Genomic DNA, 25,879 nt, shown 5'->3' with positions numbered 1-25,879 from the left:
GGTTCATTTTCGGTTCTGTCTGAAAGTTGAAAGAACGTAATTTACAGATGTTGAAAATACTTATTTTTTTGGTAATTTATTCTATGGCCGCCCCCGCCCGTTCTTCTGTGGGGTTTATTGGCTGGCATCCAACATTATTGTGCATTATCAACTCATCGCTCGCACTAACGCCACGAACCATGCTGGACTGCCCCACCTCCCTCCTGTCCTAGCTTAAACATGGACCAATAGAAGTATAAAGAGGGTTTCCCGCAGATGCAGGAACGCCCACATGCAGGAACGCCCACATGCAGGAACGCACAATTTCACCCTTCTTGGACATGACAGGACCAACAAAAAAAAGAAGTATAAAGGTCCGTGCTTAGTGGGTATATGGGGCGTCCAGAAAGACCAATCAGCACAAGTAAATGAGTTGTTTACAGCTTTGTTAATTTACCGTACATTTATTGTTGTTATTCAGTGTGGAAGGGCTCCCTGTTTGAAAGGGGAAAGTATTTTGACGCACCGCCGGTGAGCGCCGCAGTTATTACGTCAGCTCGAGGACAGGGAAGAAGACAGCTGGCTGTTTCAACACCGGGCAAAACGCAAGACAGAGGAGGTCAGCACTGCGGCAGGGGTTGATTTGGATCAAATTAGTTCGGTTAAAGAGGTGAGTTTGGATTTTTTGCGTTGTAGAGTTTTCTATAGTGTCAAATGCTCAACAATATAGGCTAAGATAATGTCGGCGCGAGCATGTAAAGACAATAACGGAGCTATAACGGTTTGTTGAGGCTAATATTAGCCCAGCCCGAGCCTATAATAGCAAGCTTGTGATATGACAGTAATAAACAGACAGATTATTGGTTTGTAAAATGGGACTAAGGGTAAAGAACAACAGAGAGAAAAGGGTTGAACAATAATAATTGGTCATTTAGCAGACGCTCTTATCCAGAGCGACTTACAGGAGCAATTAGGGTTAAGTGCCTTGCTCAAGGGCACATCGACAGATTTTTCACCTAGTCGGCTCGGGGATTAGAACCAGCGACCTTTCGGTTACTGGCACAACGCTCTTAACCACTAAGCTACCTGCCGCTCTCTACAACAATGTTGTAAATGTAAAGCAATGGATTGAGCATAGACACGAGTCATGTTTATCATAGATGTCTATTGTATTCAAACAAAAAAAGTTATGCTTGGTGAACATAAAGTTGTATAATTTTGGGGTGGGAGACTGAGAGATGGGATGTGGTCCTGGACATGTTATGTGACTATAGTGATCTTGGATCAAAATGTGCCTGGTGGCTATTTTAGGAGACTTAACACTGCCGTGGGCTTATCTTAAACAAACTAAGACACATTTCTTAGACTGTTTTATCTCATATCCTCACTAATGGAGAAACTGTCCAACAATTGATTGCAATACTGTGTGCTATGCCAGAGGACAGCTGGTCCTCACTGAGTGCTTCTCCTGTGATATATTCCTAATGAGAATCTGAATGACTTACATCTCATTTGGAAGTCCGACAGGATTCCCTTAATTTACACACAATTTTATAAGCTACACTGTTTTTCCATCTATTGTAGATTACATCATCGTAGACCACGTGTGTTTTGGTTCTAAGTTGACATGCTACAAAACAGTTAAAGAGTGAGAGAACAAGTTTGACCTAACCCTACCTTTGTAGAAGTAGATGTTTCTTTATAAGATGTTCTATGTCCCCCCCCACCTCACCAGATGCTAAAGTTAACTACCACTCTGAAAGGGAACATTGCAGCCTTACTGAACTGCAGGAGAGGAGCAGCCAATATTTTTCCTGTGGAAAACGTGGCTATGCTTTATCCACTAGGCCATAAAGCTAACAACCCTATATTTTCCGCCAACGTGTCAGCATGTGGGTGAATGTTAGGTCAAGTGATCCAATTCAAAATGGCCTCCTTGGTCCCTAGGTTCTTCCTAGGTTCATGACTTTCTAGGGATTTCTTTCTAGCCACCCGTGCCTCTACATCTGCATTGCTTGTTCTCTGGGGTTTTAGGCTTGGTTTCTGTAAAAAGTACTTTGTGACAACTGCTGTTGTAAAAAGGGCTATATAAATACATTTGATTGATTTGATATTGATACCATCTTAAACAGCATGTCAAAATGTTTCTGTGTTCTCATTTCTGCTTTCACATATCTTGTCTTGCAGGTTGATTGTTTCCTGCATATCCTTAAAAAGACCAAATATGGGAATGGTAAGTCAAAACCATAATCCTGTCTGCCATTCTCTCAGTGCTATGTGTAGCAACAGTGAAGCTATAAGGATAAACGTATCATATTCCATAATGACTGTATGATAATGAGGTAAGGAAAGAGGAGGGGTCAGATGAGAGTAATTCATTCACTAGCAGCTGTCATCAGCCCTGGGGCGTCTGTTTATTGTAATGGCAGTAGGCTAGTACAAGGTGTCACTCTTCCTTCTGTCTACCTGGACATGTTATTGACAGACACACACAGAGAGAGAGAGAGCTCTGGAAGGCGTACGACAGGCCTGCTTCTCTTATCTAATACCTAGCCTCGGACACCCAGGTTCCGTTCACCTACGCTCTGAAAGCTCCAGTCAACAAGAGGATATTTGCAAGGATGGCCCTGCTAGACTATCTAATATCACAACCATGGCCTTTTTGGTTCTGCTGGATCTGTTGGTTGGAGCATGGTATCAGCTACACAAAGAGTAGTGGGTTTGATTCATACTACTGTACATGACCTCTGCACTGCACCATCCTAACTGCATTGCCTTGGCAAGACAACCACACGTTGGCCATAGCACAGACTGGTGCCAAGGATAGTGCAGTGTCTGGATGGAAGTTAGCGAGTAGCCAAGCACTGCTGTAGTTTAGTTTTATCATCAAAGCAAATAGCTCTAGTAATTCACATGTATCATCTGACGATAATGTGATTATCTATGTTCTACTACGCATATTTGCCGCCTGAAAAGTTTGTTTGTTGAAAGGACCGTTGCTATGGTCCCGTTGTTTTGGTTCTGTTGCTATGTGGGTGATACCTCCCAGCTGTCCTGTGGAGTGATGGTCTCTATGGTAGAGCTGTAGTAGGGGCACATCTGAGCATGTGCAGTGGCCTCCTTGGCTTTCTGGCTGGCTGGATTCCTGGGTGGGAGACATTGGCTGTGTGCCTCAATGCAGCAGAAAGAATCTCCACAGAAACAGCAGCTGCATGGATATGTTTCTCAGATACAGGATAAAAAAATACATATCAGATATAGGCTGGGGATTCTTCAAGACAGATCTGTAGTCTCTGAGCAGTTTATTTGGTTCTTGTTTATGACATGATTTTCAACGTGTATTTTCAGGCCATATGAACTCTGGTATGTTCCCGACTGCATGTTTGATTGAATTGCAGCAGTATTGTGGTTTGTTGTTACTGTGTTGATTAGAGGTCAGCTTCTCTGAAGCCGAGTCAGACCCCTGCAGAGTGAGCAGGTCTGTGTGTGTGTGTTATCCAGACTCCCTGTTCCTCCCTCCTACACTGCTGTTCTGGAGGGGGCAGCTGTAGTCAGGGGGACAGACGGGTGTCAGCTGTCTGTCTGCCTGTCAGCCCTCTACTCAGGGCCGGCTGGGCCTCAGACTGTAGCCACAGCCCCTTCCTGCCCCCTGTACACCCACACAGCCCCTACCTGCCCCCTGTACACCCACACAGCCCCTACCTGCCCCCTGTACACCCACACAGCCCCTACCTGCCCCCTGTACACCCACACAGCCCCTACCTGCCCCCTGTACACCCACACAGCCCCTACCTGCCCCCTGTACACCCACACAGCCCCTACCTGCCCCCTGTACACCCACACAGCCCCTACCTGCCCCCTGTACACCCACACAGCCCCTACCTGCCCCCTGTACACCCACACAGCCCCTACCTGCCCCCTGTACACCCACACAGCCCCTACCTGCCCCGGTACACCCACACAGCCCCTACCTGCCCCCTGTACACCCACACAGCCCCTACCTGCCCCCTGTACACCCACACAGCCCCTACCTGCCCCCCTGTACACCCACACAGCCCCTACCTGCCCCCTGTACACCCACACAGCCCCTTCCTGACCCTTCCTGCCCCCTGTACACCCACACAGCCCCTTCCTGACCCTACCTGCCCCCTGTACACCCACACAGCCCCTTCCTGACCCTTCCTGCCCCCTGTACACCCACACAGCCCCTTCCTGACCCTACCTGCCCCCTGTACACCCACACAGCCCCTTCCTGACCCTTCCTGCCCCCTGTACACCCACACAGCCCCTTCCTGCCCCTTCCTGCCCCCTGTACACCCACACAGCCCCTTCCTGACCCTTCCTGCCCCCTGTACACCCACACAGCCCCTCAAAGGCTGTCACATACTCCCACACTGCCCACATACACACCCATGGCCCTTTACACAGCCCCTGACTCCCCTGTGACTGTAATTCATCCTGGGATAGGCCCGGACCCTTTCCCCTGCTCTGAAACTCATGTTGTGAATGAGAATGTGTTCTTTAACAACTGACCTGACAAAGTTAACAAAACTCTAACCCTCCTCTGAAACTCTGCCCCAGGCCATTGTTATGAATGTGTTCTTTAACAACTGACCTGATGAAGTTGATAAAAAGTCATGAATATTTTCCCAGGGGTTCCGAGGCACAGTAACCGATGCTCCAGACTTTGATGCCAGTGCAGATGCTGAGTCTCTCTACAATGCCATGAAAGGCATCGGTGAGTAGCAGTGTAGCTACGCTCAGTGTCTTCTGTAGGGCAGGGGTACACTAGCCTGGTAAAAAACCAAACTCAACACTGCACACCTTTTTGTTTCAGTTTACTTCTGTCTGGTTTATGAACCAGGCTAGAGATGCACAACTCCAACACCAGTATTCACGGCTGCTTAGAACAGGGCTGTCCAACCCTGTTCCTGGAGATCTACCGTCCTGTAGGTTTTCACTCTTAACCATAATCTAGCGCACCTGATTCTAATACTTAGCTGGTTGATAAGAATCAGGTTAGTTACAACTGAGGTTGGAGCGAAAACCTACAGGAGGGTAGATCATAGAAAAATTATATAATCATTCTATTTCAATGGTGTAACCCTCCAGGAACAGGGTTGGGCAGCCCTGGCTTAGAAGGTTCTAAGGTAAAATGTTACTGAAGATGTTACTGATGATCTTCTTCTGTGCTCTGCAGGCAGCGACAAGGAGGCCATCTTGGATTTGGTCACTGGCAGAAGCAATGCTCAGAGACAGGAGATTGTACAGGCGTACAAGTCTAGCTATGGGCAGGTACAGGAACATCACATCATATAACTTCTAACATCACGTCTATCATCCTATTTCTGTACCTTTCCAGAACTGGACCTGGATCGCATTGAAATTACAGTTTGTTTTTTTGGAAATTAATTTACATAAACATCACTATGTATCATTTGGTGGTGAATGCTTTCAGGTAAATACCAGAAAGTACCCATTGTTACTGTGACCCACTCCAGATCTTTAGTTAATACCAGGTAAATACTGGATCAGGTAAGTACCAGCTAAAACCACGGCGGAAAATAAAGCTATAACACAAATTACACAATTCAGTGTGCCATTTGTTAGAAGGTACAATACATTCTTAGTTAAATTCCAGAGGTGCACGCATCAAGGGAAATAGTTTGTGAATGTTAGCTAATATTTCCCATTTGTGTTGTTTTGTGCTAACGTTAGCTAACAGTCTGAGAAGGTAGTGTGCGGCGAACGTAAGTTTCTGTTTTGGGGTCTAAACTGCCACGACAAATAATAATGTGGCCATGTAGGGTTTCTATTACATGTAGTAGGAATAGCAAAGTCATTTGCAGTTTGATTATTGTCCCTAAACTGCCACAGTTATCCTTGTAAAAATGACCTGTTTGATGTTTCACTGTAACACTTTGGAATGTTCATTTGAAATCGTTCAACTGAAATTGTTACTAAGGAACGTGTTTGCCGCTAACAGAAGCGTTGTTGAACTCACTACACTCTACTGAGCGTTCTGCACATTGTGTCACACACCATGACAGGATAACTTCATAACAGACATGTCTCTTACTAATTATGTTGAATTCTTTAAGGGGAGTTTGTCCAGTCAATTCACAAGTCAGTGTGTCACACACCATGAGAGGGTAACTTCATAACAGACATGTCTCTTCCCCAGGACCTGGTAGATGACCTGAAGTATGAGCTGACGGGGAAGTTTGAACGTCTCATCGTCAGTCTGATGAGACCCCAGGCCTACCATGACGCCAAAGAGATCCACGATGCCATTGAAGTGAGATACTGTAGTAGACGTCCACCATGCCATCAAATGATTATATTCAGGAAGTAAAAAGTTAAGAAACAGGAAAATGATAAGAGTTGATAGTACCCACATCAGACGCCACATACTAAAGTAACTGTTACACAGCCCAGTTAGTAACTTATGCCGTTCTGTATTTAATGTAATGCTTTATTTCTAAGGGGGCAGGAACAGATGAGAAGTGCCTGATTGAAGTCTTGGCCTCCAGGAACAACCAACAGATACACGACCTGGTGGAGGCATACAAGGATGGTAAGATATATTTATTCCACTCATTAGATGGTAAGATATATTTATTCCACTCATTAGATGGTAAGATATATTTATTCCACTCATTAGATGGTAAGATATATTTATTCCACTCATTAGATGGTAAGATATATTTATTCCACTCATTAGATGGTAAGATATATTTATTCCACTCATTAGATGGTAAGATATATTTATTCCACTCATTAGATGGTAAGATATATTTATTCCACTCATTAGATGGTAAGATATATTTATTCCACTCATTAGATGGTAAGATATATTTATTCCACTCATTAGATGGTAAGATATGTTTATTCCACTCATTAGATGGTAAGATATATTTATTCCACTCATTAGATGGTAAGATATATTTACGTCAACCCATTAGATGGTGAATCTTGGAGATGCCTGCAGATCCATTAAACAATCGATCTTGATCTTGAGCATCAAAACATGATCACAATGAGTGCAAAAAGCCAAATACACTTACAGTATGACATAAACCATATGATAATAATAATAATTTATTAAACTTTTATAGCACTTTTTATTACAATCGCAAAGAGCTTTAAGCAACAACAACAACAACAACAACAACATACAATTTAGAAAAACCAAAACAAATAGTTAATGGCCGATCGTGGCAGGCAGGGTAGTTCATTAATGGCTTGAGGCAGTCAGCACCAGGAGGAAAGCTAGAGTAGAGGCAGTTCGGAGATGAAACAGAGGGGGGTCACATCCAGGGGGTGTCAGACTGGTCCAGAGCCGTTTAACAGGGCACCCTGGCCCTTGCCGTCTCTGAAGCAGTGCTTCTCAGTAGTAGTCTCTGAAGTCAGACTCCATGGGTACAACTTCTCCACTACCGATGTGTAGCACCCACCTAGGTGACGATCCGACAGCAGCGAAAGCACCAGAAAAGCACGCAGCACATCAGTCCAGAATAGTCTGCCTTGATGCTAACCACTGGAGAAAACTGCTCAAAACTTCAACTTCAACTGCCATCTCCAAACACCACTCCGTTACTTTGAATCAAAGCAGATAGCAAGTTAGCCATCTTAGCTTCGTGATGACAGTGACTCATTAGTTAGGTGAAACCAACTGACTTGCCAGTCATGCCATGCCGATAGCTAACAAATTAGCTAACAAAAACAAAAATGTTATTAAAAAAATGCAATCAAAAGTACTTCAAAAGTATTAAATATGTACACATTTACAGGAGCCCCTAGTCTAGGTTGCTATTCCGGCGTCATGGCAACGATGGAACCTCAAATATAGTACATCACAGCTATAGTATGAAATACAGCTGACACACACCAAATACAGATCTAGGATTTTGATTTGATCACTCTTTTGTTGCTGAGAATTTTGCTGCACAGCAGGAAATGCAAACTTGTAGTGTATTCAAGGCTTCTGGAGTTTGTAATTTTCACTTGAAATCCCGTTTGCTGTTGCTGCAGGAAATGTGAAACTGGTCAAATTAAGGGTGTGTTCGTAAATTCAATCTGGAGTGCCAGAGGGCTCTCAGAGTGCGCTCTGGGCGTTCGTAAAATTCAGAGGGTTGTCAGATTGTCCTTTTGTAAATTCAGAGCGTTTCGCTCTCGGAGCGTTCAGAGCGCCCACTGGATAATCTGGCCAAGGAGTAGAGTTGATCCGAGCGTTCTGACCTCACAACAGCAGTCAAGCACCCAAGCTAACTGGCTAAAGAGAACAGCTCACTCTGACCATTTTACTCACCCTAGCAGAGCTGGTTAGGCTGTTTTCATGTTATCTAGAGCGTTGGTGACTGCAACTGTGCTGCTGGCAACAATTTAATGACGCTTTTTTTACCTAGGTTTACTGCCACCGGCCATATTCAACCCGTGTTGAGCCTTCGTAAATGCGTCAGTTATTCTGCGCTCTGGCACGCTGAGACGAGAGCACTCTGAAATCGGAGTAGATGGCCAGAGCGAATTTACGAACGCACCCCAAGATTAGACATCCATACAGCTACAGCATAACACACTGAATATTTAATCCATTTTGAATTCAGGCTGTAACACAACAAAATGTTGAATAAGTCAAGAGGTATGAATACTTTATGAAGGCACTGTATAACCCCAAAATGATCTGTCCTTGCAAGTTGTAGTGTATGACAATTTCAGATTGCACAAAGTAGTTTGGATGTAGTAACTTTAGTTAAGTAAACTATATATATAGATAGATAAATCGCCGCCATTGGATTCCGGAGCAGTGAAACGCGTTCTCTGTAGTGATTAATCACGCTTCACCATCTGGTAGTCCGACGGACGAATCTGGGTTTGGCGGATGCCAGGAGAACGCTACCCGCCCCAATACATAGTGCCAACTGTAAAGTTTGGTGGAGGAGGAATAATGGTCTGGAGTTGTTTATCATGGTTCGGGTTAGGCGGCTTAATTCCAGTGAAGGGAAATCTTAACGCTACAGCATACAATTACTTTCTAGACATGTCTGTGCTTCTAACTTTGTGGCAACAGTTTGGAGAAGGCCCTTTCCTGTTTCAGCATGACAATGCCACCGTGCACAAAGCGAGGTCCATACAGAAATGGTTTGTCGAGATCGGTGTGGAAGAACTTGACTGGCCTGGACAGAGCCCTGACCTCAACCCCATCGAACACCTTTGGGATGAATTGGAACGCCGACTGCGAGCCAGGCCTAATCGCCCAACATCAGTGCCTGACCTCACTAATGCTCTTGTGGCTGAATTGAAGCAAGTCCCCGCAGCAATGTTCCAACATCTAGTGGAAAGCCTTCTCAGAAGTGTGGAGGCTGTTATAGCAACAAATGGGGGACCAACTCCATATTAATGCCCATGATTTTGGAATGAGATGTTCGACGAGCAGGTGTCCACATACTTCTGGTCATGTAGTGTATGACAAACGCAGCATGTTCCAGTGAAATCCTGGTTGTATTATTAACCGTCTGTTTTGTTACTGTCTTCAGCGTACGGCTCAGACATCGAGGAGGACGTTACAGGAGAGACCTCCGGGCACTTTAAGAAGATGCTGGTTGTTTTACTCCAGGTCAGTTGTTTTACAAAGGTCACAGGAAACAGGAAATGTAATTGATCTAATGTGCTTTTACTATTTGAAAGGCTGTCAATAGCTTGTTTTCTAGCTTGAGTTTTTTTGTAAGTAGATCTAGTCTGGGTACCAATCTGTTACCTAACTTGTTGTTGTCCTAACCAAGGCATTTGTATAGCTGTTTAGTCAGTCTTAGTCTGTGTGTGTGTGTGTGTATTTCCAGGGGACCAGAGATGAGCCAGGAGTAGTGCATGCTGACCTAGTGGAGGAGGATGCTCAGGTGAGTGTTTAAAAGCAGTAGTACAGGACACATTCACCACAATACAAACACCAAGCATTTGTTATCCTTTCGTTTCCCTTCCTAGCCCTATCAACCCCTTTTCTAGCCGTCTCTAACTATCCCTTTTCAACACTTTTCAACACCTTTCAACACTTTCAGGTGCTGTTTGCAGCCGGGGAGGAGCAGTGGGGCACAGAGGAGTCCATATTCATTATGTTGCTGGGAAACCGCAGTGTCGACCACCTGCAGATGGGTGAGTATAACACACTGGGGTACATAAACACGAGGCAGAGAGTGACAACAGTATCATGACCTCAGCCTGACCAGAACACTGGCTACGTCCCAAATGGCACCCTGCACCCTACATAGTACGCTGTGTGTAACCCATAGATGTTAAAAGCAGTGCACTATGTAACGAATAGGGTGCCATTTGGGACGCATCCATTGTCACATCAGTGTGGCATCTACTAGTGTGAATCGGTCATTGCTTCTCACACCCACAACATACAGTGACCCTGGTTGTATCAGGCTGCTGAGATATGTGTCTGACCCTGTACATTACAGTCTATGGTCTGGGCTCAGTAGTTCACTGACTAGGATACCGTGCCAGGGAATGACTCCATTCTCTCTCTTCTTCCTGCAGTGTTTGATAAGTACCAGGAGATAGCAGAGAAGCCCATAGAGGACAGTATCAAGAGCGAGCTGTCTGGGGACATTGAGAGACTCATGCTGGCTGTCGGTACGCGTTGACTCTTTCTGATAACACACATGAAGATCCTTTCGCCTGGGTAAAATCAGACGGAACCAAATTGAAATCAAATGGAACACCGTTGAGTGAACTCACCATCGTTCAGTCGGGTTTAATCAGGCTAAAAGATCATACCTAGTCAAGTCATCCATGAACTCTTATTCCAACATGTCTGTCTTGTGCTCACTGTCTCCTACAGTCCAGTGCATCAGGAGTGTACCTATGTACTTCGCCAAGCGTCTCTATAAGTCTATGAAGGTAAAATCAACTGCTTCTTCTTATTAAGGTCTTTCAGTCTCCGCTGCACTCGTATCAAACTCACTCTGACCAACAATCTGTCAATTCGATTCAATAAGGGCTGTATTGGCATGGGAAACATATGTTTACATTGCCAAAGCAGGTGAAATAGATAATAAACAAAAGTTGAAATATGTGTCTCTAATATGGTCATACATTTGGCAGGAGGTTAGGAAGTGCAGCTCAGTTTCCACCTCATTTCTCTCTCTCTCGCTCTCCCCTCCCTCCCTCCCTCTTTCTTTCTCTCTCTCTCTATTTCTCACTTTCTCTCTCTCTCCTCCCTCCCTCCTCTCTCTCTCCTCCCTCCCTCCTTCTCTCTCTCCTCCCTCCCTCCTTCTCTCTCTCTCTCTCTCCTCCCTCCCTCCTTCTCTCTCCCTCTCTCTCCTCCCTCCCTCCTCTCTCTCTCTCTCTCTCCTCCCTCCCTCCTTCTCTCTCCCTCTCTCTCCTCCCTCCCTCCTTCTCTCTCTCTCTCTCTCCTCCCTCCCTCCTTCTCTCTCTCCTCCCTCCCTCCCTCTCTCTCTCTCTCTCTCCTTCCTCCCTCCTTCTCTCTCCCTCTATCTCCATCCCTCCTCTCCAGGGTCTTGGTACGCAAGACAACACTCTGATTAGGATCATGATCTGTCGTTCTGAGATAGACATGCTGGATATCCGGGAGTGCTTCCGTATGTGCTATGAGAAGTCCCTGTACAACATGATCAAGGTGATACAACTTAAACGTAATTTATCTTAAACCCATAGATATTTTGATCCTATAGATTGTAACCTCTAGATGTAACAATGCCTCTTGTTTGAAGTTCTGTCTTAGTTACCTTGTCTTGTGACTGAGATAAGAGTGACTTTATGACTCCATACTTACTGTATATCTCCCTGTCTATCTAACTAGCTATCTGTCTATCTAACTAGCTGTCTGTCTGTCTAACTAGCTATCTGTCTATCTAACTAGCTGTCTGTCTGTCTAACTAGCTATCTGTCTATCTAACTAGCTATCTGTCTATCTAACTAGCTATCTGTCTGTCTAACTAGCTGTCTGTCTAACTAGCTATCTGTCTGTCTAACTAGCTATCTGTCTGTCTAACTAGCTATCTGTCTATCTAACTAGCTATCTGTCTATCTAACTAGCTGTCTGTCTGTCTGTCTAACTAGCTATATGTCTGTCTAACTAGCTATCTGTCTATCTAACTAGCTATCTGTCTATCTAACTAGCTATCTGTCTATCTAACTAGCTATCTGTCTATCTAACTAGCTGTCTGTCTGTCTAACTAGCTATCTGTCTATCTATCTAACTAGCTATCTGTCTATCTGTATAGCTCCCTGTCTATCTAACTAGCTATCTAACTAGCTATCTGTCTATCTAACTAGCTATCTGTCTATCTAACTAGCTGTCTGTCTGTCTGTCTAACTAGCTATGTCTGTCTAACTAGCTATCTGTATGTCTAACTAGCTATCTGTCTATCTAACTAGCTATCTGTCTATCTAACTAGCTATCTGTCTATCTAACTAGCTGTCTGTCTGTCTGTCTGTCTAACTAGCTATCTGTCTATCTAACTAGCTGTCTGTCTGTCTAACTAGCTATCTGTCTATCTAACTAGCTATCTGTCTATCTAACTAGCTATCTGTATATCAGAACATCTCCCTGTCTATCTAACTAGCTATCTGTCTATCTAACTAGCTCTCTAACTAGCTATCTGTCTATCTAACTAGATATCTGTCTATCTAACTAGCTATCTGTCTATCTAACTAGCTATCTGTATATCAGAACATCTCCCTGTCTATCTAACTAGCTATCTGTCTATCTAACTAGCTATCTGTCTATCTAACTAGCTATCTGTATATCAGAACATCTCCCTGTCTATCTAACTAGCTATCTGTCTATCTAACTAGCTCTCTAACTAGCTATCTGTCTATCTAACTAGCTATCTGTCTATCTAACTAGCTATCTGTCTATCTAACTAGCTATCTGTCTATCTAACTAGCTATCTGTATATCAGAACATCTCCCTGTCTATCTAACTAGCTATCTGTCTATCTAACTAGCTATCTGTCTATCTAACTAGCTATCTGTCTATCTAACTAGCTATCTGTCTATCTAACTAGCTATCTGTCTATCTAACTAGCTATCTGTCTATCTAACTAGCTGTCTGTCTAACTAGCTATCTGTCTATCTAACTAGCTATCTGTCTATCTAACTAGCTATCTGTCTATCTGTATAGCTCCCTGTCTATCTAACTAGCTATCTAACTAGCTATCTGTCTATCTAACTGTCTATCTGTCTATCTAACTAGCTGTCTATCTAACTAGCTATCTGTATATCAGAATATCTCCCTGTCTATCTAACTAGCTACTGTATCTGTCTATCTGTATATCTCCTGTATATCTGATATCTCTAGCTGTCTATCTGATATCTCTATCTGTATATCTCCCTGTCTAACTATCTGGCTTTCTATCTATCTGTATATCTCCTGTATATCTGATATCTCTGTCTATCTGTATATCTCCTGTATATCTGATATCTCTGTATATCTGTATATCTGATATATCTGTCTATCTGTATATGTCCCTGTCTGTCTAAGTAGCTTTCTGTTTATCTGTACATCTCCCTGACCTGTATATCTTTCAACATGGTATCTTAATGTTCAGTCTGGTCTTCTACCCAACAGGAAGACACATCAGGAGATTACAAGAGGACTCTGCTCGCCCTGTGTGGAGGAGATGATGAGTAAGTTAGTTACTGCTGATTGATGGAGCTCATCATTACTGTGTTTTGCAGTAGTTCGTTTACACCACTTGGGGGCGACATTGCACCCTCTAAATGTATCCACAGTTGGCAGATTCAACAATGCCTTTTTTTGAGACAACATTAAGCCAAGGAGCTGAAACCCAAAGCTTCCCTAAAAAGTGAGAGAATTTAGAATGAAATGTTGTCATAGTTCAGGAATGAGTCAGAGGAGAAATACTGTTCATATATAATTCTCAACGGGAAAACCTAAAGGGTCAGAACAGGGTCTGGTTATAGTGTAAGCCTGAATGCCAGACTGTTTGTGCTGTCATGCCAACTCCATGGCACTCATTGTCATACCAACATGATGTTTGGCTTGACAAGGACAGCAATTAAGTTGGCAAGAGTACAAACAGATCTGTGACCAGGCTAGCGTAGGTTAGGGCTACAGCTGGGTCATTCCAACGATTCAGTGCCTTTTTGAGAAGTGTAACTTGGTTTAAAAATGAAACTTTTGATTTCACCTAATTTTAACATTCTTTCATAAAGAGCACATGTTCAACTAAATAAAAAAACATGTCAAGAGGTTAATTAATAAAATACTATAGTAAGGCCTATTAAGTGCCAAATAAAGTAACAGGGTTGACCGTAACAGGGGTTGACCGTAACAGGGGTTGACCGCAACAGGGGTTGACCGTAACAGGGGTTGACCGTAACAGGGGTTGACCGTAACAGGGTTGACCGTAACAAGGTTGACCGTAACATGGCTGACCATAATAGGGGTTGATGATTTCATCCTTTCCCATTAGTTCGGCGCTACCAAACAGAAGTTGGCACATCGACGGTACCGGCTTCAGACGAGTCTCCTGACACTTTTGGGGGTCGTAGAGCAAATCGGAGACCACCCATCATGAGAGGCTCATCTTTCCATAGAGGGGTCATAATAGTTTGTAGGTCAAACCGTTCGGACGCTACAGACGTTTACGTGAGAACACCAATTTTTGGGACGTCTCATGGTCTGACAAACCCCTCTCTAGCTCTGACACCACAGATGAGGAAGTGCGACACTGGCGGATGCGGTGGATTGAGACGCATCCAATGCAAAAAATATCTGTAGTTTAAACTGACGGATTTTGATGGGGATTTTTTTTGTTATGTAATTTAGACTGATGTACCGGTGCGTTAATCGACTGTAGGGGGTTAAATCAGCCATAAATCCCCTTGTGACTGGCGAAATGAAAGCGTGTTGTGTGCAACAGAGAGTGGCAATTGAATGCATGCTTCACCATTTATTTATTTATTGTTAAAACATTTCTATTCGGGTGCTGATGACGTCGATTTTTCCTCTCTGATTCAGAGGGAAATGCTCGAAGACACATTTCGTTTGAATGCATTCAGTTGTGCAGCTGACTAGGTATCTCCTTTTCCTTGCCTATCGATGGGTAACAGGGTTGACGTGTGATGCTTGACCCACTCAGTTTTCCACCACAAAACATCAGAAAATGGCCAGAAAGAGTAGAACCAGCTCACATGCTTTTACACTATGATTTGACTGTTCAGTGTTTCTTTTGAAGAAAAATTGTTTTCTAAAGGAATAGTTTCACTATATTAAAACGAGAGTTCAGTTCACGTAACAGGGTTGACCTTAAAATGAGGGACTGACGTAAATTGATCGCTAATCAGATTAAATAAATGATAATCTTCAGAAAGGACTTTGTCAAAGCAACAAAATAACTATGTCTTTACAATGATGGTGAAACTTGGAGAAATGTTGGGGTTAAGTGGGTTGAAATCTTCCTAGAAGTGACACAGGGTTGACGGCGGGACATGTCCAAATGCTGAATCTTGGCACTTTAGCAAGACTTTTTCATATAAATAAATCAGATTTATTGAATTCCCCATGTGGTCTATATTAAAGGGCACTTCATTTAATATAACAGGTTTTTAAAAATTCAATATTGGTGCACAATTTCTACTTAAAATATCAAAGGGACGCAAAAGGCCCTCATTTCATGGAACGACCCAGCTACTTTAGGAAACTATTATTAGGAGAGCAAACAGAGTTGGCAAAGCAAAGGAACATCATGTCATGTTGAATGTGTCAGATTTCAGGAAATTACCCCAGTGTGTATTAGATAGCCAGTTCTCTTTGGATGTGTTGGGGGTCAGGGTTAGCTCTGTGGTTTTGTTGTTGGGGGGGTCAGGGTTAGCTCTCTGGTTTTGTTGTTGGGGGGGGGTCAGGGTTAGCTCTCTGGTTTTGTTGTTGGGGGGGTCAGGGTTAGCTCTCTGGTTTTGTTGTTGGGGGGGTCAGGGTTAGCTCTGTGGTTTTGTTGTTGTGGGGGGTTAAGTTGACTCATGATTAGGGTTGATTAGATACATTTTATTATTACAGTGTCTTGCATCTTCAGGATGCCCAGCCCAGATGGGCTTATAAGCCACTGTCTGTTTTTATGATTCAGTGTGTCCTTGACTCCTTAACTCATTGGTATATCATTGGTAATTGCAGCCTAGCAGGAGAGTTCTTCCCAGAGGCTGCTCAGCTAGCCTACAAGATGTGGGAAATAAGCGCCATGACCAAAGTCCAGGTTCGGCCCGTGCCCTCTGACCTCTACTCACACATCCCAAATTGCACCCTATTCCTATTTAGGGCACTAGTGGGTTCTGGTCAAAAGTAGTGCACTGTATAGGGTGCCATTTGGGACACATCCCTTTTTGCCCCTTTGGACCTAAAAAATAGTGCACTAAGTAGGATTCCATTTTAGATTTGCTCATAGTATAGATTGCATGTTTGTTCTGGCTCTGGCATGCATCTCATTACCTTTACAAGGATCTCTTCCCTTGCTGTGGCCCCTCAACCCGTGCTGATAACTGTACCATCTCTTCCCTTGCTGTGGCCCCTCAACCCGTGCTGATAACTCTACCATCTCTTCCCTTGCTGTGGCCCCTCAACCCGTGCTGATAACTCTACCATCTCTTCCCTTGCTGTGGCCCCTCAACCCGTGCTGATAACTCTACCATCTCTTCCCTTGCTGTGGCCCCTCAACCCGTGCTGATAACTCTACCATCTCTTCCCTTGCTGTGGCCCCTCAACCCGTGCTGATAACTCTACCATGTCTGTGTGTGTGTGTGTGTGTCTATGTCTGTGTGTGTGTGTGTGTGTGTCTATGTCTGTGTGTGTGTGTGTGTGTGTGTGTGTGTGTGTCTGTGTCTGTGTGTGTGTGTGTGTGTGTGTCTATGTCTGTGTGTGTGTGTCTGTGTGTGTGTGTCTATGTCTGTCTGTGTGTGTGTACTATATCTGATTTGTCCCCTGCCCCCTCTAATCCTCTCATCCTGTCTTCTTCAGCTCAGACCAACCATCCGTCCTGCCAGTGATTTTGACCCAGCTGATGATGCTCAGAACCTGAGGAAAGCCATGAAAGGCTTTGGTACGCTGCCTCCCATGGAAAACACCTCACCTTTACTCTGATGTTAATGACATTGTTGTAACTGGTTCATACATCATATGGTGTTTGTATGAAACATATATATATATATATATATGTCTGATAAAACAGGTATTTATAACCATTGTTCCTGCCGTGTCTACAGGCACAGATGAAGACGTCATCATTGACATTGTGGCAAACAGGAGCAACGAGCAGAGACAGGAGATCAGACAGGCCTTCAAGTCCATCCTCGGCAGGGTAAGACGGACATCCCCAACACTCACATAGTAGCGCTTTACATTGTAACGTGAAACCCACCGCATCCAAAACTCAATGTGTGTGCTAGAATGTGATGACATCATTCCAGTGGGTGGGTGATACAGCAGCAGCCATTTTGTACCAGTAGTCCCACAGATTAGATGGTTGTGTGTTCTGTGTGTTAACGATGTCCTCTCCTATAGGACCTGATGAAGGATCTGAAGTCTGAGCTCTCTAAGAACCTGGAGAGGCTGATAATCGGCCTGATGCTGACGCCCGCTGAGTTTGACGCCAAGATGATGAGGAAAGCTATGGAGGTAGGAGGAGGTGGTGGTCAATGTATATACAGTGCATTGGGAAAGTATTCAGACCCCTTGACTTTTTCCACATTTTGTTACGTTACAGCCTTGTTCTAAAATTGATTAAATTGTTTTTTTTCCCCCTCATCGATCTACACACAATACCCCATGATGACAAAGCAAAAACAGATTTTTAGAAACTTTAGCAAATTTATGAAAAAAAAAAAAAATGAAATACGACATTTACATAAGTATTCAGACCCTTTACTCAGTACTTTGTTGAAGCACCTTTGGCAGCGATTACAGCCTTGAGTCTTCTTCGGTATGATGCTACAAGCTTGGCACACCTGTATTTGGGGAGTTTCTCCCATTCTCTGCAGATCCTCTCAAGCTCTGTCAAGTTGGATGGGAGCATCGCTGCACAGCTATTTTCAGATCTCTCCAGAGATGTTTGATCGGGTTCAAGTCCGGGCTCTGGCTGGGCCACTCAAGGACATCCAGAGACTTGTCCCGAAGCCACTCCTGCGTTGGATGTGTGCTTAGGGTCGTTGTCCTGTTGGAAGGTGAACCTTCGCCCCAGTCTGAGGTTCTGAGTGCTCTGGAGCAGGTTTTCATCAAGGATCTCTCTGTACTTGGCTCCGTTCATCTTTCCCTCGATCCTGACTAGTCTCCCAGTCCCTGCTGCTGAAAAACATCCCCACAGCATGATGCTGCCACCACCATGCTTCACCGTAGGGATGGTGCCAGGTTTCCTCCAGACGTGACGCTTGGCATTCAGGCCAAAGAGTTCAATCTTGATTTCATCAGACCAGAGAATCTTGTTTCTCATGGTCTGAGAGTCCTTTAGGTGCCTTTTGGCAAACTCCAAGTGGGCTGTCATGTGCCTCTTACTGAGGAGTGGCTTCCGTTTGTCTACTCTACCATAAGGCCTGATTGGTGGAGTGCTGCAGAGATGGTTGGGCTTCTGGAAGGTTCTCCCATCTCCACAGAGGAACTCTGGAGCTCTGTCAGAGTGACCATCGGGTTCTTGGTCACCTCCGTGACCAAGGCCCTTCTCCCCCGATTGCTCAGTTTGGCCGGGCGGCCAGCTCTAGGAAGAGTCTTGGCGGTTCCAAACTTCTTCCATTTAAGGATGATGGAGGCCACTGTGTTCTTGGGGACCTTCAATGCTGCAGAAATGTTTTGGTACCCTTCCCCAGGTTTGTGCCTCGACATAATCCTGTCTCGGAGCTCTACGGACATTTCCTTCAACCTCATGGCTTGGTTTTTGCTCTGACATGCACTGTCAACTGTTGGACCTTATATAGACAGGTGTGTGCCTTTCCAAATCATGTCCAATCAATTGAATTGACCACAGATGGACTCCAATCATGTTGTGGAAACAGCTGAAGGATGATCAATAGAAACAAGATGCACCTGAGCTCAATTTAGAGTTTCATAGCAAAGGGTCTGAATACTTATATAAATAAGGTATTTCTGTTTTTATTTGTAATACATTTGCAAACATTTCTAAAAACCTGTTTTTGCTTTGTCATTATGGGGTATTGTATGTAGATTGATGAGAATTGTATTTATTTAATCAATTTTAGAATAAGGCTGTAACGTAACAAAATGTGGAAAAGTAAAGGGGTCTAAATATTTCCTAATGCACTGTAATATATAGAAATACTGAATGTATGTGGAGGTGGTGGATCTCTCAGTATGCAAGATATCTAGTAGATAAGTCTTAGAATGAGATAACATCGTCTGTTCTGTGTGATACATATTTAGTATGTGCCGCAGACAAAGGACAGCCTACAGGTACTTTCTCCTGTGGGTGGATTGATGTGTGAGACAGATATGACGAACTATGAATCAAAAAGCACAGTGAGTGAGTGAGTGAGTGAGTGAGTGAGTGAGTGAGTGAGTGAGTGAGTGAGTGAGTGAGTGAGTGAGTGAGTGAGTGAGTGAGTGAGTGAGTGAGTGAGTGAGTGAGTGAGTGAGTGAGTGAGTGAGAGAACTCAGCCTGGCATACACAGTGTTGACAAAGGTAGGAGTTTCCGTCTTGACGAAATCCAAACATACTAAAAGATAAATCTCACTATTTACAATGGATGTGATGTTTGGTTGCTCAAACAAAACCCACAATGACAACATCCCTTTCCTATTCCAGGGGGCGGGGACAGACGAACATGCTCTGATTGAGATCCTGGTAACCAGGAGCAACGAGGAGATCCACGCCATGAACGCTGCCTACCAGGCTGGTGAGGCCTATAGCGTACTCCATAATAAAATAATAATAATAATAATAATAATAATAATAATAGTCCTCTAGTCTGTGTTATAAGCGGTTGTTGTTGCAACACAGGCCATCAGACTGTTAAACAGTCACCACTAGCCGACCTACGCCCAGTACCCTGCCCTGAACCTTAGTCACTGTTACTAGCTGGCTACCACCCGGTACTCTACCCCTGGGCTTCCCAAATTCGGTCTGGGCACTGTGTATATATATATTTATATTGCGGACTCTGACATTGCTCGTTCTGATATTTCTTACTTTTTTCAATGTTATTTGTTGCGGTATTTGTGTGTATTGTATTGTTTGGTATTACTGCACTGTTGGAGCTAGAAACATAAGCATTTAGCTGCACCTGCAATAACATCTGCAAAATATGTGCAACTAATAACAATTTATTTTTAATTGTTCTTTCAACTGTGGTACCTGTTGTTGCCTTTAGGGGGAGCCAGTTGTTCTAGTAGCTGGTACTAAACCGTAACACACTAAAGCACTAACAGTTACCGTATCTATAAACACCTATTATGCATGAATAATAACCATGTATTAACCTCAGGCTATAAGAAGAGCATGGAGGACGCTATCCAGTCAGACACCTCAGGACGCTTCAGTCAAATCCTCACGTCGCTGGTGCAGGTAACGTTTATTCCTACGTGCATCTACAAAACCAAAGGGCCATAATATGGCCGTCCATATAATTCTATAGGAGTGAATGAAGTCTATTCTACATAACATTACCTGTTGTGCTCTTCCTACCCCAGGGGGCGAGAGAGCAGGGTCCAGCGGACTGGGACAGAGCATTGGTGGACGCCCAGGTGAGTACATCATGACATCATGACAACATGACTCTCGCTTCTTTTGACTTTCAAATGGGGTTTATTGTGGAATGTTGTTGATGCTCTTTTCAGGAACTGGCCGACGCCTGTAACGAAGACTCTGACGACATGGAGATTAAGTTCATGAGTATCCTCTGTACCAGGAGCTTCCCACATCTCAGGAGAGGTACCAGAGAAACACTGCTTCATCACTACTGACCACATCTCAGGAGTGGTACCAGAGAAACACTGCTTCATCACTAATGCAGTATTAGATAAACATATATTATTGGACATACAAGCCTCGATATCTGGCTTTTACGATTGTAATTTCTGTTTTTGCAGTGTTCCAAGAGTTTGTCCGATGCAGCAATAAGGACATTGAGCAGATCATCAAGAAGGAGATGTCTGGAGACGTGAAACAGGCCATGTATGGCATAGGTAAGGGCTCTGATTGGATGGCTGTGCATAGCTTACTTATTTAAGCCCTTGACTCCATAGTGGAGTATAGGCCATTGAGGCTGTTGACAAATTACATCTTACAGGTTTGGGTATTGTAATATTTAGTTTTTGTTGACCTATCATATCTCTCTTTCTCTCCGCAGTTTTGAGTGTAAAGAACCAGCCTAATTACTTTGCTGAGCGCCTGTACAAAGCCATGAAGGTAGGTCTGTTTCTGCTGCTTTTAGAAACGGCTCCCGTTGCAGCCCAGCCATATTTCACTGGCCTGTGGATAGCTAGCTAAATGCAGTTTTTACTAAGGCTAGCAGTTAGTATTAGCAGGCCTAAAGGGGATGCATTTTCTAAGCAGTTCGTGTTGTTGTTTCTGTCCTGGTAGGCTATGTACTGTGTGTTTTGTATTGTGTTTTGTATTGTATTTTGTATTGTGTTTTGTATTGTGTGTGTGTGGACCCCAGAAAGAGTATAGCTGTTGCTACTTCAACAGTGAATACTTGGGATCCAACTACACTGAACAAAGATAGAAATGCAACATGTAAAGTGTTGGTCCCATGTTTCATGAACTGAATTAAAAGATCCCAGTAATGTTCCATACGCACAAAAAGCTTATTTCTCTCAAAATGTTGTGTACAAATGTGTTTACATCCCTGTTAGTGAGCATTTCTCCTTTGCCAAGATAATCCATCCACCTGGACAGGTGTGACATATCAAGAAGCTGATTAAACAGCATGATCATTACACAGGTGCACCTTGTGCAGGGGACAATAAAAGGCCACTCTAAAATGTGTAGTTTTGTCACACAACACAATGCCACAGATGTCTCAAGTTTTGAGGGAGCGTGCAATTGGCATGCTGACTGCTGGAATGTCCACCAGAGCTGTTGCCAGAGAATTTAATGTTCATTTCTCTACCATAAGGCGCCTCCAACGTCGTTTTAGAGAATTTTGGAGTACATCCAACCGGCCTCACAACCGCAGACCATGTGTATGGCGTCGTGTGGGTGAGCGGTTTGCTAATGTCAGCGTTGTGAACAAAGTGCCCCGTGGTGGCGGTGGGGTTATGCTATGGGCAGGCATAAGCTACGGACAACAAACACAATTGCATTTTATCGATAACAATTTGAATGCACAAAAATACTGCGATGAGATCCTGAGGCCCATTGTGGGGCCCATTTTTTTTTAAAGGTATCTGTGACCAACAGATGCATATCTGTATTCCCAGTCATGTGAAATCTATAGATTACGGCTTAATTAATTAATTAATTGTTGTTTTTTTGTGGGTATTTTACCCCCGTTTTCTCCCCAATTTCGATCTTGTCTCATCGCTGCAACTCCCCAACGGGCTCGGGAGAGGCGAAGGTCGAGTCATGCGTCCTCCGAAACATGACCCGCCAAACCGCGCTTCTTAACCCGGAAGCCAGCTGTACCAATGTGTCGGAGGAAACACCATTTAACTGATGACCCAAGTCAGCCTGCAGGCGCCTGGTCAGCCACAAGGAGTTGCTAGAGCGCGATGAGCCAAGTAAAGCACCCCCGGCCAAACCCTCCCCTAACCCGGACAGCGCTGGGCCAATTGTGCGCCGCCCTATGGGACTCCCGGTCACGGCCGGTTGTGACACAGACTGGGATCGAACCCGGGTCTGTAGTGATGCCTCAAGCACTGCGATGCAGTGCCTTATACCGCTGCGCCACTCGGGAGGCCCTCATTAATTTATTTAAATCGACTGACCTGTAGCTCAGTAAAACCTTTTGAAATTGTTGCTTGTTGCGTTTTTTATATTTTTGTTCAGTATATATGGATAAACATGTTTCTCTTTCCTCTCTGCAGTGTATGGGCACAGACGACAGGGCTCTCATCCGCATCATGGTCTCACGCAGTGAAGTCGACCTTTTCAATATCCGCAAAGAGTTCAAGGAGACTCACGACTGCTCTCTCCATGAATTCATCCAGGTAGAAACCATGGTTGTAAGTTTTCACATTTTACATGTCGACTGTCTGCTGCACTTTGCATATCCCTCTACATGTCCCTGTACCCTCGCTGTGTGTGTGTGTGTGTGTGTGTGTGTGTGTGTGTGTGTGTGTGTGTGTGTGTGTCCGTCCTGCGTGCTGCAGCACATCCTCTTTTCGTCGAGGCGGGTGGAGGGGGAACGGTGCTCTACAGCTTCCTGTGTTGGGCGGGGCTTGTGGGGCTGCGGCTGCCTTGTAGCTGTTCAGGAATTTCCCCTGCATGCTCGACTTCCTCTCTGTAGGCACGCCACCCGTGATTGGCTAGGAGATGCCAAGGCAGGAAGTGCCCAATAACAGGTCTATACTGGCTCTCTCACGTGTAAAAGACCAGGGTTGTGTACTAAATGGCCCCCTCTTCCCCTATGGGCCCTGGTTGAAAGTAGTGCACTATATAGAGTATAGGGTTCTATTTGGGACACCCAACACCAGTAATAACTTCTGCAGGTTAGGATGGGCCTTAAATAATATCTATGAATTTCGCCATGTACCAGAGGAGGATTTAAGAGCTATTATGGAATTGGTGGGGATTGATATACGGACAGGTTGAAAGAGTCGAGAAGTCACATTCTGTAAATACAGTTGTTGGAAAAATACAATCAAATCTAACTAGATTTGAAGACATTCTTTATTGCTGTCAGCATAAAGTAAATTGCCATTTTGCTAAAAGAATGTATTTCAAAACCAATTTTGAACTTAGATTCTGACAAGTGATACCTTCTTTGCTTTCTATAAATGTCTGTCCACTAACCCTGTGTGTCTCTGTACTGTACTGTATGTGTCTCTGTTCTGTATGTGTATATTTCTCTGTACTGTATGTGTCTCTGTACTGTGTGTCTCTGTACTGTGTGTCTCTGTACTGTGTGTCTCTGTACTGTGTGTCTCTGTACTCTGTGTCTCTGTACTGTATGTGTCTCTGTACTGTATGTGTCTCTGTACTGTGTGTCTCTGTACTGTATGTGTCTCTGTACTGTATGTGTCTCTGTACTGTATGTGTCTCTGTACTGTATGTGTCTCTGTACTGTATGTGTCTCTGTACTGTATGTGTCTCTGTACTGTATGTGTCTCTGTACTGTATATTTCTCTGTACTGTGTGTCTCTGTGTCTGTGTCTGTGTCTGTGTGACGTTACTGAGTTGACAATGCTTTTACTGTGGGAGCTGCCTCATAGACCTAACTGATTAGTACCGCCGCTCTGAATAACTGATAACGTATCATTTTTATATAGCTATATAATATGTGATATAATTAAGCAATAAGGCCCGAGGGGGTGTGGTATATGGCCAATATACTACATCTAAGGGCTGTTCTTATGCGCAACGCAGAGTGCCTGGACACAGCCCTTAGCCGTGGTATATTGGCCATATACCACAAACACCTGAGGTGCCTTATTGCTATTATAAACTGGTTACAAATATAATTAGAGCAGTAAAAATAAATGTTTTGTCATACCCGTGGTATATGGTCTGATATACCACGGCTGTCAGCCAATCAGCATTCAGGGCTTGAACCACCCAGGTTATAATCTAAGTTATATAATATGTGATATAATCTAAGTTATAAACTGGGTTGTTTTTACTCTTCTAATTACCTTGGTAACCAGTTTATAATAGCAATATGTCACCTCGGGGGTTTGTAGTATATGGCCAATATACCACGGCTAAGGGCTGTATCCAGGAACTCTGCGTTGCGTCGTGTATAAGAACAGCCCTTAGCCGTGGTATATTGGCCATATACCACACCCCTTCGGGCCTTATTGCTTAGTTATATAATATGTGATATAATAACGTACACTGTATAAACAGTCAGTAAAAGAGACCCTAAATACTCCTTCCTCTGCTTGTATGTTAAATATTGTGTTCAAAATGTGAATGCGTCCCAAATGGTCCCCTTTTATTATATAGTGCCATTTGAGACGAAGACTTTGTTTTAGTAAGTTCCTAAAATGCTGCTGCTTCCTCTCTCAGGGTGAAACCTCAGGGGACTACCGTAAGACCCTGTTGATTCTGTGTGGAGGAGAAGACTAGAACCACCCAGCAGGCTTCCAGAAGGTCCCAGAACACTCTAGAACCAGAACCACTCAGCAGGCTTCCAGAAGGCTTCAGAACACCAGTGGAACTTCTGGAACCCTCTAGAACACCAACTGAAGCTGTCAATCTACAGGTCAACTGTGCTGTGCATACATCCCCATTGAACCTAGTGGGGATAGTCAGTCTGCTCTGTGTGTCCCTCACCGCTGCCACTCCTCTGCCAAAGTGACCTATGACCTCAACAGCCTCCCCACAGAGTCCAAGTTCCTTTCTTCCTTCCTAGCTTTCTTGAAGTAATCACAGATCTAAATCGGTTCAAGTGATGTTAGGGTGGTAACCTTGCAATGCATACACCTATCCATAACTAAGGATGCATTTCTAAAGTATTGGAACAAGAGCCAAAGCTCTGTGCTGTCACCTCTGTGTCAGATAGCCTGTGTTCTTCATGTCAAACGTTATTTTAATTTTAATTTTTTACAGAACCCCTGTAGTTTTAGTGGTATTTACATTGAAAGTGAGAGATAGGAAACTGCTTGGCTATGTGTCTAACTGTCAACCTATTGAGGACTTTAAGTGTTTGTATGGCGCTTCTACAATGCAATAGGTCATCCATCCAATGAAAACTGTATGGTTTTAGTAACGTTACATTATGTCTCCTCAAATAAAAGGAATGTGTCGTA

General features: G+C 44.0%; 1 protein-coding gene across 2 annotated transcripts; it reads left to right on the top strand.

Annotated features, from left to right (window-relative positions):
• The first annotated feature begins 301 nt into the window (after positions 1 to 301).
• Positions 302 to 25,879, top strand: LOC121530626 (annexin A6). 2 transcript variants are annotated; one of them, XM_041835744.2, is made up of 25 exons: positions 302 to 649; positions 2,167 to 2,212; positions 4,633 to 4,717; positions 5,180 to 5,274; positions 6,164 to 6,277; positions 6,466 to 6,556; positions 9,516 to 9,595; positions 9,819 to 9,875; positions 10,035 to 10,128; positions 10,519 to 10,614; positions 10,823 to 10,881; positions 11,498 to 11,620; positions 13,577 to 13,635; positions 16,142 to 16,220; positions 16,979 to 17,060; positions 17,224 to 17,318; positions 17,522 to 17,635; positions 19,770 to 19,860; positions 20,449 to 20,528; positions 20,654 to 20,707; positions 20,801 to 20,894; positions 21,053 to 21,148; positions 21,313 to 21,371; positions 22,994 to 23,116; positions 25,137 to 25,879. In XM_041835744.2, exons 2-25 carry the CDS (start codon positions 2,204 to 2,206, stop codon positions 25,194 to 25,196), a joined length of 1,989 nt encoding a protein of 662 aa, XP_041691678.1. In that variant the 5' UTR covers positions 302 to 649; positions 2,167 to 2,203; the 3' UTR covers positions 25,197 to 25,879. The 2 variants fall into 2 exon arrangements, with proteins under 2 accessions (XP_041691678.1, XP_041691670.1); XM_041835736.2 differs by having other exon boundaries at positions 22,994 to 23,131.

The sequence above is a fragment of the Coregonus clupeaformis genome, chromosome 29 (genome assembly GCF_020615455.1).
Source record: "Coregonus clupeaformis isolate EN_2021a chromosome 29, ASM2061545v1, whole genome shotgun sequence".
NCBI classification, from domain to species: domain Eukaryota; kingdom Metazoa; phylum Chordata; class Actinopteri; order Salmoniformes; family Salmonidae; genus Coregonus; species Coregonus clupeaformis.
This window is presented reverse-complemented; position numbering and strand designations above follow the sequence as displayed.

Coding starts and splice junctions, on each gene's coding strand:
- LOC121530626 (XM_041835736.2), top strand. Junction 6,278..6,465: donor AGATCCACGATGCCATTGAA/GTGAGATACTGT, acceptor TTTATTTCTAAG/GGGGCAGGAACAGATGAGAA. Junction 10,615..10,822: donor GAGACTCATGCTGGCTGTCG/GTACGCGTTGAC, acceptor TGTCTCCTACAG/TCCAGTGCATCAGGAGTGTA.